The following is a 12,309-nucleotide window of genomic DNA, read 5'->3' as shown; positions in this document are numbered from 1 at the left end:
TGTGAGGACACAGGAGGGTGCTTACCCTGAGCCCTGGGAGAGGGGTGACCTAAGACCCCGTCCCCCTCTCAAATGAACGGTGAGGACGGGGCACAGGGACCCCACAGGGCTTCCGGGGAACTCATAGCACAGCCCCACCAGGCTCCTGCCATCAACTGTGCAAAAGGCACCCCAAGGGCCAGTGATAGTATGGCGGTATGGCGGGGAGGACGTTAGTTTGCCTTGCAAGTGGCTGACTGGGGTTCAACTCCTGGCACCTCATATGGTCCCCTGAGCACCGCCAGGAGTAACTCCTAGGTGCAAAACTAGGAGTAACCCCTGAGCATTGCTGGGTGTAAGCCAAAAAAAGCAAAAAGCAAAACAAAGCGAAAGCCACCCCAAGAACAGTCCCCTCAGCTTGAAAGTTCCGTTCCCCCTCAGAAACCACAGCTCTGTCCAGCGAAGGACAAAAATAACGCAGCAAAGCCACAGGAGTCTGGAACAGAAGTGAGGGGACTCAGCCTGACATCCTGGCTCCAGAAGGCCCCGCCTTGCCCCCGTGGGAACACTGCTGAGGGTCCCCTTCTGCCCAGTTCTCCCCGCCACAAGCCCGCAGCTCTGGGGGCACGGGGGGGGGGGGCCCAGTCAGGCAGGAAGATTGGCCCAAGGACAAGGCAGAGGGAAGGAGTGAACCGCCGCCAGGCGGGGGCAGGTGGGGCATACTCAGGGAAGCAGTGGGGGGGGGGGTGCTGGCTCGGAAGCAAAACGCCTCTGGTAGCTGGGAGTAGGGTCTCCGTGTGAGCAGGATTCCCTGGGGCCCCACAGCTGGCCCCCAACACACCCTCCTCCTTCTCCCGCTACCTTCATCCCCCCAGGACACCTGATCCCACATGACTGGTCCAAGGCAGGGAATTCTAGGAGGTGGAGAGCGCCCAGATCCCGTGGCTGCCCACCCCCAGGAGCGGCTAAGTTTGCCAGAATCCAGGGACCCCCAAGGAGGTGGGGAGACAGCCCAGGGCAAACTCTCTGCAAGGGGGGTCCTGGATACAATCTCTGACACGTGGCCCCCCCCCACCGCACCCGGCCAGGAGAGATCCCCAAGCACTGAGTGGGCCGGGAGGGGCACTGCCACAGAACCAAACCAAAACAACACAGAAAGCCCGACAGAGTCCCCAGTTCCTGATGCACAGGAAGGGGTGCTGTTGGCTGGAGCGGGCAAAACAGGGAGGGAGCCATTGAGTGCGCCCATTCTGCCCTGACCCTTGTCTCCACTTCCTCTTGACACCCCAAGATCTCACCCCCTTAGCCTGCAAGCCTGCAACTCTGCTAGATACCTATGCATCTTCCATTTATTCCTGAGAATGAGGGAAGAGGCACCCCAAAACCCTCCAAATCGGGGCAGGTCCAGAGACAAATCTGCCAGGGCAGGAGGGGCAGGTGAGGAAGGAACTGCATCTCACAAAAAAGCAAAACAGCACAAGCCGTGAATGCCTCTCCTCAGCACAGTGCTCACCCGGCCCCCTAGAAACCCCAGGAGCGGCTCCTCCCCACCCTGGGGAGGGCACAAGCGCACCGCCAGGGAGCACGGACAGACCCCACCCCCAGCCCACCCAGCAGAGTATGTCAGGGGTCCACACCGGGCATGGGCGTAAGTGCACATACAGGGGTGCAGAGTGTTGGGGGACCACCCCATTCTGCCCAGTCCTCCTCCATCTCAAACAAATCTGTGAGGAGAGAAACAGAAGCCTTGTCACTGAGTTTCTTCCCAGCACTCAAATCTCAATCTTGTTTCCGTTCTATTTATTTATTTATTTATTTATTTATTTATTGGCTCACACCCAGCGATGCTCAGGGGTTACTCCTGGTTCTGCACTCAGAATTACTCCTGGAGGGGCTCGGGGGACCCTATGGGATGCCGGGGATCAAGCCCAGGTCAGGCACTTGCAAGGCAAACACCCTCCCTGCTGTACTATCGCTCTGACCCAAATGACAGTGTTGAAAGGTCAGCGGGGCGGGGGCGGAGGCAGCTTTCTCCTCTCCGGACACCCCCCAGCAGCTCCCAGGCCTCCCACACAGCCATGACCATGAGCTGGCACAGCCGAACACCACCTGCACCGAGCCTGCGCCCCGCACCACAAGGTCATCGCCCCCGTGAGTAAGTGGGACAGTGAGGCCCAGGCAGGTCCAGAGGGCGCCTCCACTCACTCAGGCAGGTCTGCCTTGGCCTGTTCCTGAACCCGGGCCTAGCTGGCCGACCCAGAGCAGGGCTCGGTGGTGGCTGGCAGGCAAGGTGACTCCCCTCCTCCTGCCTCTGAGCAATTTCCAGAGAACAGCCCAGCGGGGCCAGCCAGAGGTCAGGTACAAAGGACAGGACAGACAGAGGCCAGGGCTGAAAATCAGGGTGTGTCCGGTAGGGCCAAGCTGCTCCTTTGGCTGGACAAGCGTGTCTGCAGCATCCAGGGAGGAAGGCTTCACCTGCGCCCCCTCCAGACCCCTCAAGCCCCGCAGGAGGCCCCCTCCTCACCCTGCAGCCTGGGAGAAGAGGAAGGATGAGCATCTCATCTCTCCCTGCAGTCTCCAGGCCGCCGAGCAGTCCCACACCTGCTGGGGCTCCACGAGATTCAGCCTCATCCAGGGGCAGAAGCTAAGCAACTGCCCCCCACACCCCGCCCCCCATCCCCCCTGCCAAGGAATGGGGGGGACCCAGAATCTAGCCCAAAGTAGCCCAGTAACCAAGGGGTTAAGTGCCCCAGCTTCTGGCGCAGAACCCCACACCCCACCCCACCCCACTCCCCAAGGCAGAAGGAAGTGGCAGAGAATCAGGGCTTGTGTGAGTCCTTAAGAATTCGAAGAATGTCCCATTTCCCTTGTGGGGTGGGGGAAGAGGACCCGGGGAGCTAATAAAAGAGCAGGGGGAGGAGCAGGCCACAATCTGGGACCCTCCTTCTACCCCAGCAGGTTTTCCAGAGTCCTGATCCCTCCCCAGGGGCCACGGTTCAAGTAGCTTCTGGGCCCAGCAGAAATCCACACGAGCACTGATGAGAGATGGAACCCCGTGAGGAGGGGCTGTGGAAAGAGCCAGAGACTGGGGGGCAGGAAGGGAGAGACAGCCTCTGAAGAAGCTCCCCACCCCTTTTATGCCCCAGTCCCACCACACTCCCCTGGGGTGGACACCAGCTCTGAGAAAGGGGCAGAGAAAACTCTGGGCTGGAGCGGAGGCCAGCCAGGTAAGAGTGTGCAGTCGCTCTTTATCCATCAGGGCAGCCTGAAGATGGGACGGCAGGGCTAGGCGGTGTCCTTTGGGTGGAAAGGGACCCCCAGACCCCAGAGCAAGCCAGGCAGATTCTCAGAGTCCAAGCCGATTCCATCCAAACAGACAGGACAAGTTGGGAAACTTTCTTCACCTGGCAGAGAAGTGGGTCTGCCCTGGGCCTGGCTACCAGCCCCAGGGCACTCAGGGCAGAACAGGTGAGAGGTGGCTGTTAGGAGACGGAAATGAGGAAAGGACGAGATGCCAGCAGGCAGATGCTGGGCGCACGGAAGTCCACACACTGGACCACTCTCGGACATGAGGCTGCCATCTGGGATGTGGCAAGAACACATGTGTGTCCCCACTCACCCCGGGACTGAATGAGACGCTCCCAAGCCACATCACCTGGGGAATGCACCTTCCCCTCCCATAGGGAACCGGCCACAGCCCTGCTGGCCCCAGGGGATGAACTCCAGGGGACAGGCCAGAAGTAAGGGGGACGGGGAGAAGAAGGTCAGCCCCGCACTCACGCATTGCAGTACGGCTTCTTCTCGTAGCCCTTGTAGTTCTTCATGTTGAGCGTCATCTTGCAGATCTCACAGTGGAAGCATGCTTTATGCCAGAACTGGGGAGAGAAGCAGAGAGAGGACCCCCGTCAGACACCAGGACCTCATGAAGGGGAGCCCAAGACGGGGCAAAGGCCACAGCGGGCCTGTGGGAGCAGGGACAGCTCCAGGCTCACGCCCCTCCCCACCCTCCAGTGAGACCTGAGCCGCAGGAGGCTCAGTGTGGGGGCGCATTAGAGCTGGTGACCTACGGGGGGGGGGGGGGGGGCGGTAGAGGGCTGGCAGAAACTCGAGCCTAAGGCAGCTCTCTGAGGGAACTGAACTAGGGGAAGCCATGTCTAGGCAGGAAGCCCCGTTTCCACTCCCAGCCCTGGGCTCTATGGAAGCCCCTAGGGATGCTGCACTTCTGAAAACCCCCACTTTCTGTAGGAGCCCCCACCAGGAGTGGGGTCCCAGGCTCCAGATCTCACCACTGTTTGAACATTTGCTCCCACTTGTTCTCTCCCTTTAGCTGGAGAACAGGCAGAGAGCGATCCGAAGTACTCCCAACTAAGGCACTGGTGGAACCCACCATCTCAAGGGGACCTCAAAGGAGCACCCATAGGGGGAAAGAAAGCTCAGTGGGCTGCGACACAGACTCTGCACATAGCAGATCAGGTTCGAACCCTGGCCACGCCTGGTCCCCCAACACTGCCAGGAGAGACCCCCAAGCACAGAGCCAGGCATAAGCCCTGAGTGTCACCAGGTGTGGCCCCCAAACAAACAAAAATAAGTGAGGGGGCTGCCCTGGCTGTGTGTCGTGCTCAGGCCCTGCCACCCCGTCCCATGCACAGAGGGGAGGAAAGAGCACCAACCGCTCAGATTCTTGGGGAGTCAGGAGCGCCCAGAGCCGCCAAGCGCCCACAGGGCAGGGGCTGGCAGCTCTCGTGCAGGACAGCGTGTTAGGGCTCCGGGGTCTGGGTGGCGCTCTACTGCGCCCTCCCAAGCTCCAGGGGGTAGGTGTGAGCACTGAGACTCCAGCCAAGCCCTCGGAGCAGAAGTGCTGGGAAGGGGGTGAAGCATCAGCTTTGGATAAGAGAGCCCCAGATTTGGCCCCAGCACTGCATGCTCCCCGGATTAGGGGAGGTGGGGTGTGTGCGTGTGTGGTGGGGGGGTCAACCCCAAGCACTGCCAGGTATGCCCTCCTGTGGCACCCGTGGGGAGAGAGCCGGGAAGACACAAGTGAAACAAGGCCTTAAAGCGATCAGCCCCCAGCAGTCACGAGAGTCCCCACCTCCGGAACCCCAGCCAGAGGCCAGCATCCAGGGGCTCAGAGAAGATGCCGGCCACCAGGCTGGCTCCTGGCCACCCGTTTAGGAACTGCCCCGTGGTGCGGCCAGCCAAGGACGCTTCCGGCGGATCTCGGAGTCCAGCCCGTACTCCTGCGGGTGCAGAGCCCGCCAGTGCCACACAGGGCTGTCCCCACCCCCCAGCGACCCCCAGCATGGCAGCCTCCGCCCATGTCTGGGAGGTGCTGGCAAATCGCCCCGGTCCTGTCACCACCCCACACATTCAGCCCACAAGGCCCCTGCTTGGGCCCCCCGCCTCCCCCAACCCCGCAGGGGCCTGCCGGGAAAAACATTCTCCGGAATCCAGACCATGACCCACTTTCACACACAGATGCAGAAACACGCAGGGACCCGGGGCGGGGGGCTGGCAAAGCCGCCGCCCTGACTTGGGGGAGGATAAGGGAAAGAGCAGCCCTACCCAGCCCCCCACCACAGCCACTTTGGGAAGGACTCCAAGGCTACTGAGAGTCCCCACTGTCATCAGTCGCCTCCCCTACATCTTTCAGAGATGGGGGGGAGGGGGGTTAGCAGCAAGCTCCTGTCCCCTCCCTGGGGCTCAGGATCAGAACCCTGCAGCCAGATGGACTGAGCGCCTTCAGGGGCGAATGCGGTCCACAGCTGTCAGAGGCGGCCAGCACCACAGGGGCCGGAAGTGATGGGGTGGCAGGTGACAATTAGGGGATCTCTATCTAACTGTCCTGAGGCCCGGGCCTGCTCCACCCCACTTTCCTTCCAAGTTCAAGAACACTGCAGTTCAGCTCCAGAGCAGGAAGGCTGTGGGGGAGGGAGCCAGCTCGCGCCTCTGCTTCTGGGGTCCTGCCCGCAGGAGCATCAGTCTGCACCCAACTCCCAGCATTGTCCTGCCCCAACCTGCACCACCAGGCCAAGCCTCTTCTTTGGGGGAGACCCAGGGAAGAGATCACGCAAGCATTCCAGACTCAGGCCTCAGGGGCAAAGTGCAGCACCAGCACCGGGGCCTGCCTGCTGCTCCTCCCCGGCCCTCAAGCACTGGCTCGGGCCATAAAGAACCTGCCCGGGAGCCTGTCGGGGGCACTTTCCTCTGCAGCCAAGGTGGTGGGGCACCCCTCGGGCCAGATCCTCTGAGGGGAGAAGCCGGGAGCTCAGGATGGCACAGGGAGCTTCAGGTCAGAGTCGGCCACCTGGCCGCACCCCCCTGCACCCTGGCCGGGAAGTGGGGCTGATTTAGGGGGGTCAGAGGAGACCTCCCCCTCCTCCCCCGAGCTCAAGCTGATGGGGGGGGGAATCTCCCTCTGGGAGTGCTAATACTGCCCCAAGCTAACCCGAACCACCAGTTAGCTGGGTGACTGCCTCAAGGCCCAGACCTTAGGGAGACCATTTTTTCCCAGGATCTGGGTTACTTAGAAGGCACCCCCTGAAATGAGAGGGCAGAGGGCAGGCTGCCCTCCGGCAGGGATGCCTCACTTACAGGGGCCAATCCTAACTGCTCTTGGTGCTGCTCTGGGGGGGAGGGGCCGGCAGGAAGGGAGCCCCTTCCAGGAGCCACCCCATCCCCCATCCTCTACCTTTTCCCACACTGGTCTTTAGGAGCTGGGGACGACAAGTCATGGGAAAGGCACGTGGCGAGGTTCCTGACACAGGGCCCCAGATGTGGTGATTCCCAACAAGGCCTGGGCCCCAGCTTCCCACCTCCCTGTGACGAGCAGGTCAGCCGCAGCCCAGGGGCTCTGCAGCAGTCCCTCAGAGAGCCAGGCACAAAGTAGGTGCTCAGTAAGGACTAGTGGGAGGGAAAGCCAGTGAGGAGACCCTATTTCTCCTCAAACCCTGATTGCAGAGTGCACCAGTCTTGATACACTGCGACGGGCAGAGCACTCTGGGTACTGCGGGTGGGGGCAGAGGAGGTGACTCGGCCTTTACCCACCCAAGCCTTTGAGATAAGACTCAGGGAGGAGAAAGGGCAAACACAAGGATAAACTCAGCCTTAAGTGACACTATTGTGTGCAAAGGGAAATAGGGAAAGCGGCGGGGGGGGGGGGGGTGTCCAGAGAAGACCTTCAGCTGTGGACAGGAAGCCTGGGGACACTGGACAGAAACCATGTCCCCGGCACTAAGCGCGACCCCCTTCCAGGTAAGGTCCTGCAGGCACCTGGCCCGGATGGGGAGCAGTCCTCACCGCCAGCAGGGGCTGGGAAGAGCAGGTGCAAGAGGTGAGGACACCCCAAAACAGCCACCTCGCACAGGAAGGGTGCTAAAGAAGGGGCACCACCTGCATGACCCCTTCCAACTGGGGCCAGAGAACAAGAGTCGCCCTGCAAGAGCCCAGCCTCTCCCTTCCCCACACATCCACACCCTAGGTATCTGCACAGGAGGCCAGTGTACCCCAGGAAGGTAGGGATAGTTACGCCCCTTCTGGGCACTCTGCCCGGCTTTAGTGCCCAGCCCCACCTCAGAGGAAGTGACATCATCATACCCACCAGACAGTGGCCAGGGCTGAGACCAAGACCATTCAAAAGGCGGTGAGAGCAGAGCCTTGGGCCCACGCCCCCTCCCCAGACCAGCCATCCCACCACGGACGCTGCTTCTGCCTGCCGCTCATTCCCAGTACAAGCGACCCCAAGGAATTTCTAAGTGGAACAAAATCCTGGGAACAGGAACCAGCTCTTCAGTCAGTGCCTGCAAGCTCAGGTTCTGTTCCCCCACCCACACCCCACAAGGCTGGTGCAAGTCCCTGGGAAGGTGGGGTGGGGGTGTCCACCTCCCTTATGCCAACAATACGACCCGCCAGGCCTCCTGCTGGCCAGATCCCTCCTGGCCCCTTCCTCCAAGAGCAAGTTCTGAAGAATGAGTGAGTCTGGTACTTCTCCTTGTCTTCACCCAGACCCAGGTGAAAGTTCGCCGCAGGAGCAGTGCGAGGGGAGGGGGGGGCGGGTTGGAGATAAGACTACATAGTATCGGATGAACTATCCTTTCCCAAACAAAACCTGGCTCCAGGGCGCGATGAACTTGGCCCCAGGACACCCTACCCCTCTCCCCCGCGCCCCACGCCTGCCGGTAAGACGCAAAGGCAAGATGCAAAGGCGAGACTAGACTCCGAGCCAGCCGTGGGAGGCGGCTGATCCGCCCCGCGAGAAGCCTGCAGGCTGGGGAGGGGATGAAGAGAACGGATTCTACCTAAGGATCCTGGGGTGCTGGAGAGGGGTCAGGATCCTATCCAAACTGCAGGGAACACCCAAGTACAATGGCAACCAGATGAATGAGTCCAGCACGGGGAGGGGGCGTATCAGAAGCCCCCCCCCCGCACCCCAGCTCATTTCCAGAAAGCATCTTCCACCACCCCCAGCACCTCCCCCTTCTCTCGGCTTCCCCTGAACTCAGCCAACCCCACCCTCCATTGGGGAAACCGGCTTCGAAAAGTTAGTTCTTTGTTCTGCAAGCCGGGCTCGGAGCACAATTTCAGGAGATCTCGGCGCGGCACCCGACCCTGCCTGGCCCGGCCGCCCAGCGCGGGGAGCTGGCTTCCAATTTGGGGTGGGGGCTGGGTAAACCGTGGCAGAGGGTCGGCTAGTACATTCACCACGGCACCACCACGGAGGCTTCCGGCCGTCCCAACTTGGGGGTGTCGCGGAGCGGGTCGGGTCCTGATCCGAAGCCCCCATCACCAGCCGCAGCACTCGCGCGTTGCCAGGAGCCGGTGCTCGGTTTCTCGGGGGCCCCCCCCAGCTTCTGCCCCGCCCCCCAGCGCCCCCTCCCCCAGCGCCCCACGCTTCCGCCTATTTGGCGCTGGCTCGGCGCGGAGAGGGATCGGCGGTCTCCTCTCACTCCTCGGCCCTAGGGGGCGGGCCTGTACCCCTCGCCTCCCCCCAGCCCCCACCCCGGGCCTGGCCGCCCCACGCCCCTTCGGACCCCCCCCCACCAGGCCCGGGCCACGGAACACTCTCTCCTCCCGCCGTGGCCGTGTGCCACGCCTCGGATCGCCAGGTTTCCGGACTGGGGGGTGGGGGTGTCTCTGTCCCCCTTACACCCCATGACATCGCCTCCCCTCCCTCCTCCCTGGAGCACGGCTGGGGCGGGGATCGCAGAAACCGCGGCTCACCTTATCCAGGCAGTTCACCTTCTCCGTGGGGTACACGATCTTGCCGCACCGAGCGCAGTTGGGGTTCATGGCTCCGGGAGAGGCCGGGGCGGGGACGCCCGAGCTCGCGCGCCTTCTGTGTCCCCGGAGCGAGCAGGCGCGAGACGGCCGCGGCTGGAGCTGGGGAACTGGCCTCCGCCTCCGCCCTCCTTCCCCTAATAAACACGGCGGGGAGGAGGGGCTGCACCGGGGCGGGGACGCGCCGCGGGCAGGGGCGCGCGCGGCCAGGCGCGCTCCCCGGCGACGTGGGCTGCGCGGGGGAGGGTTCCGGGGACGGCGGCGGGGCCCGGGCTGCGCGCCGAGGGGGGTCCCCAGGGCTCCTGGCGTCCTCAGGCTTCCGAGAAGGATCCTGGGACAGGCGCGCCCGGGGGTTCAGGTGCGAGCAGCCAGCTGGGCACCGGGCCCTCCCCGCGCTGGAGGGAACTGGGAGTCCGGGGGGCTGCACGTCCGGGCGCCCCGGCTCCCGCTGGCGGGCGACCCTTTTGCCCGTCGAGGATGGAGCAGGGGGGACCTGCCTGAACACGGTGCTAGATTGTGCCCGTCAGTACCTGGCGTGGACCTGCGGTGCTACCTGAACACCCCCCCTCCCCGCTCCGCCCCTCAGTTCGCCTCCCTTCCCCCCACACATCCTTTTCCACGTTTGTGGGGCGGAACTGGTCCCTCCCTCCTGGACTCCCGAGGCCCGGCCCGTGCATTCCTCCCCGCCTCTGCTGGGCAGTTTTTCCCGGGGATCCTGGATCTGGGCACCTCCCGTTTGGCGCCTGTCCTCCTTTTCTCATTCATTCATTCCTTTCTCATATTTTGTCCTCCAGCCTCAGTGTGTAACAATTGGCAGCCAAAAGAGCTGTCACAAAATGCAGCGTTGGTGTCTGGGGGTAGCTCCGTGGCAGAGTATTTGACTACAGATTGAGAGTTTCTTGGTTCGAATCCGGGTGTCCCTTTGTTGGCTTTTCTTCAGCAAGGAAAAGTGCCGCATTTCTTGACCTTACGTTTATAAACCTTAGATCCTAAATTTATAAAAGAAAAAGGGTTTTGTAATCCTCTCGATTTTTTTTTTCACCGTAAGTAGAAAAATTCCAGGTTTGCTTTACACCTTGCAGGAGGGAAAGATGGGTACACGAACGATTAGCTACAAAGAGCATGCGTGGCACTGACGGAGGGGAAATTTCTCTGGGGCCTCAGAGTTGTCAGACAAGCCCAGGTGCCAGGTGCCGGGGACTAGAACCCACCCCCACACACACATACAAGTTGACAATGCATTTCTGCTGAGGTTGGGGCGGGAGAAGAGTAAACAGACACAGCCCTACTCCAAATTCAATGTTCTTAATTAACAGTGACCCCACCTGACTGTTCACCCTTCACATTGCCTGTGACACGGGCCGAGTAGGTGAATTTGAAAAACAAAATGGCCCACTGCATACCCATAAGTGCATTTTTAATTTACAAAAATAGAGTTACATCCTGATGCAAACTGACAAACGAACTCAGCAGTTCCCAAACTTGGGCATGAGTCAGAATTAGACTTCAAAGGCTTGTAAAAGCACCTGAAGGCCTGGAGTGGGACACGCAGGGAGACGCTCCTGCTTTGCTCTTTGTTCTGGGGACACAGTGCGATGGACCTGGGAGGACACTCTGAGCAAAATCAGGCAGTTTTCTCACCCAAAGGTGGGGACCGAGACGCTGCCTGGGTGAGCCGTTTCCTGCTAGGTCAGGGCAAAAACACTTGCAGAGGGAGTAAACGCGTTCCCTTCTTCTAGGTTTTGCCCAAAAAAAGGAAAAATGAGGGAGAAAGAGCAATGCAGGCTGCCTGGGTCAGGGGGCAGTTGCGATATTTTAAACCCGGAATCTAGCTGTGTCATCCTGAACCCCCTGGGAATACTGCGGCGCATTTTTCCCCACGGTTCACATTACAGTGAAAAACGCCTTGAAGCTGGGCATGGAGATGGAGCAGAACTGCTGCCCGGTGCCGAACCCAGAGCCAAGAAACATCCCGTCCCTGTCCACCCTCCCACGCACACACCCTGTTCCTGGACATTAGCGCAGAGATACAAGCCTAGAGGTTATTATCAGGGTTGAGCACGGGAGTGAACAGACCCACTTTTCACCTTCTACCTCCTGTCAGTGCTGTGTCCTGTAAAAGTCTGCAATTATATAAATCCTCAAACTTGGTTTCATTCTTGCAGTCTTTCTGGTCAGAAGAAACTAGGGGGAAATAGTACCCTGCTTTTGCACAGATGCTTTACACAAAGAGTAAACAACAATCACCCTTAAACTTACTAGGTCTGGAGCAGATTCAGGAGTGGAAATAGTTTGGCACCTTCTACCTAAAGAGAGCACAGGAGTTTTGTTCTGAAGCTATAAAGAGGAGATCCTGGCCAGGCCAAGGATTTGAGTTTAATCTTCCCCTAGAGTCCCTGATGAAATGCTTTGATTTTCTCCCTCCCCTCAAAAAAAAAAAAAAAAAAATTCAAAAGGGTTATTTGGCACTGCCGGGAGGAAAGCCGGGGGTCACTGTTCTGGAGCTGACTCTGCAGGTACAGGGAACACGTAAACAGGAAAATAGGATCAAGGACACAAAGAAAATTCAGTGGTTAAATTCAAGAAGTTCTGATATTTCAGCGCCCAGTGTAAAACAAGTACAGGAAGGGGGCACCCGGATTTGAACCGGGGACCTCTTGATCTGCAGTCAAATGCTCTACCACTGAGCTATACCCCCTCTGCTGGTGAGGAGGAGGTAAATTTGTTCAACTTCAACCCCAGATTTTTCCCGTGAAAGTTACTTATTAGAGTGAAACGTTTTTTCTCTTGCTAAATGTAGCCAAAAATAAAGAAGTACAAAGTTAAAAGGCAAACTAAGCATCTGATACTTTAGGAACCTGTGAACTTTTGTGTGGGGACGACAGAGATAATAGGGCCAGCAGGGCACTAGTCTTACATGGTTCCGTCCTGTGTCTGATTTAGTTCCCTGAGCCTGCCAGGAGTGATCCCTGAGCACAGAGCCAGGAGTAAGCCCTGAGCACCGTGGGGTATGGCCCCAAAGCAAAAAGAACCTGTGAACTCCAGTACCAGTCTATC

At 59.9% G+C, this 12,309-nt stretch overlaps 1 protein-coding gene and 1 non-coding gene across 2 annotated transcripts in view; both read right to left on the bottom strand.

Annotated features, from left to right (window-relative positions):
- Nucleotides 1-9,466, bottom strand: part of LASP1 (LIM and SH3 protein 1) — a 34,854-nt gene extending 25,388 nt beyond the window's left edge. Inside the window, exons 1-2 of the mRNA XM_004608721.2 lie at nucleotides 9,196-9,466; nucleotides 3,760-3,854 (exon numbers count right to left, since the gene is read on the bottom strand). Of these exons, the coding sequence (XP_004608778.1) occupies nucleotides 3,760-3,854; nucleotides 9,196-9,264 (164 nt within the window). The 5' untranslated portion in view covers nucleotides 9,265-9,466. The remainder of the gene's footprint in view (nucleotides 1-3,759; nucleotides 3,855-9,195) is intronic.
- A 2,412-nt stretch (nucleotides 9,467-11,878) lies between these two features.
- TRNAC-GCA (transfer RNA cysteine (anticodon GCA)) lies at nucleotides 11,879-11,950 on the bottom strand. Its single transcript has one exon. It is a non-coding gene; the product is annotated as a tRNA-Cys (tRNA).
- Between the last annotated feature and the right edge of the window lie 359 nt (nucleotides 11,951-12,309).

This window comes from Sorex araneus, chromosome 3 (assembly GCF_027595985.1).
Source record: "Sorex araneus isolate mSorAra2 chromosome 3, mSorAra2.pri, whole genome shotgun sequence".
NCBI lineage: Eukaryota > Metazoa > Chordata > Mammalia > Eulipotyphla > Soricidae > Sorex > Sorex araneus.
The sequence above is the reverse complement of the archived record's forward strand: the minus strand, read 5'-3'. Positions and strand labels throughout refer to the sequence as shown.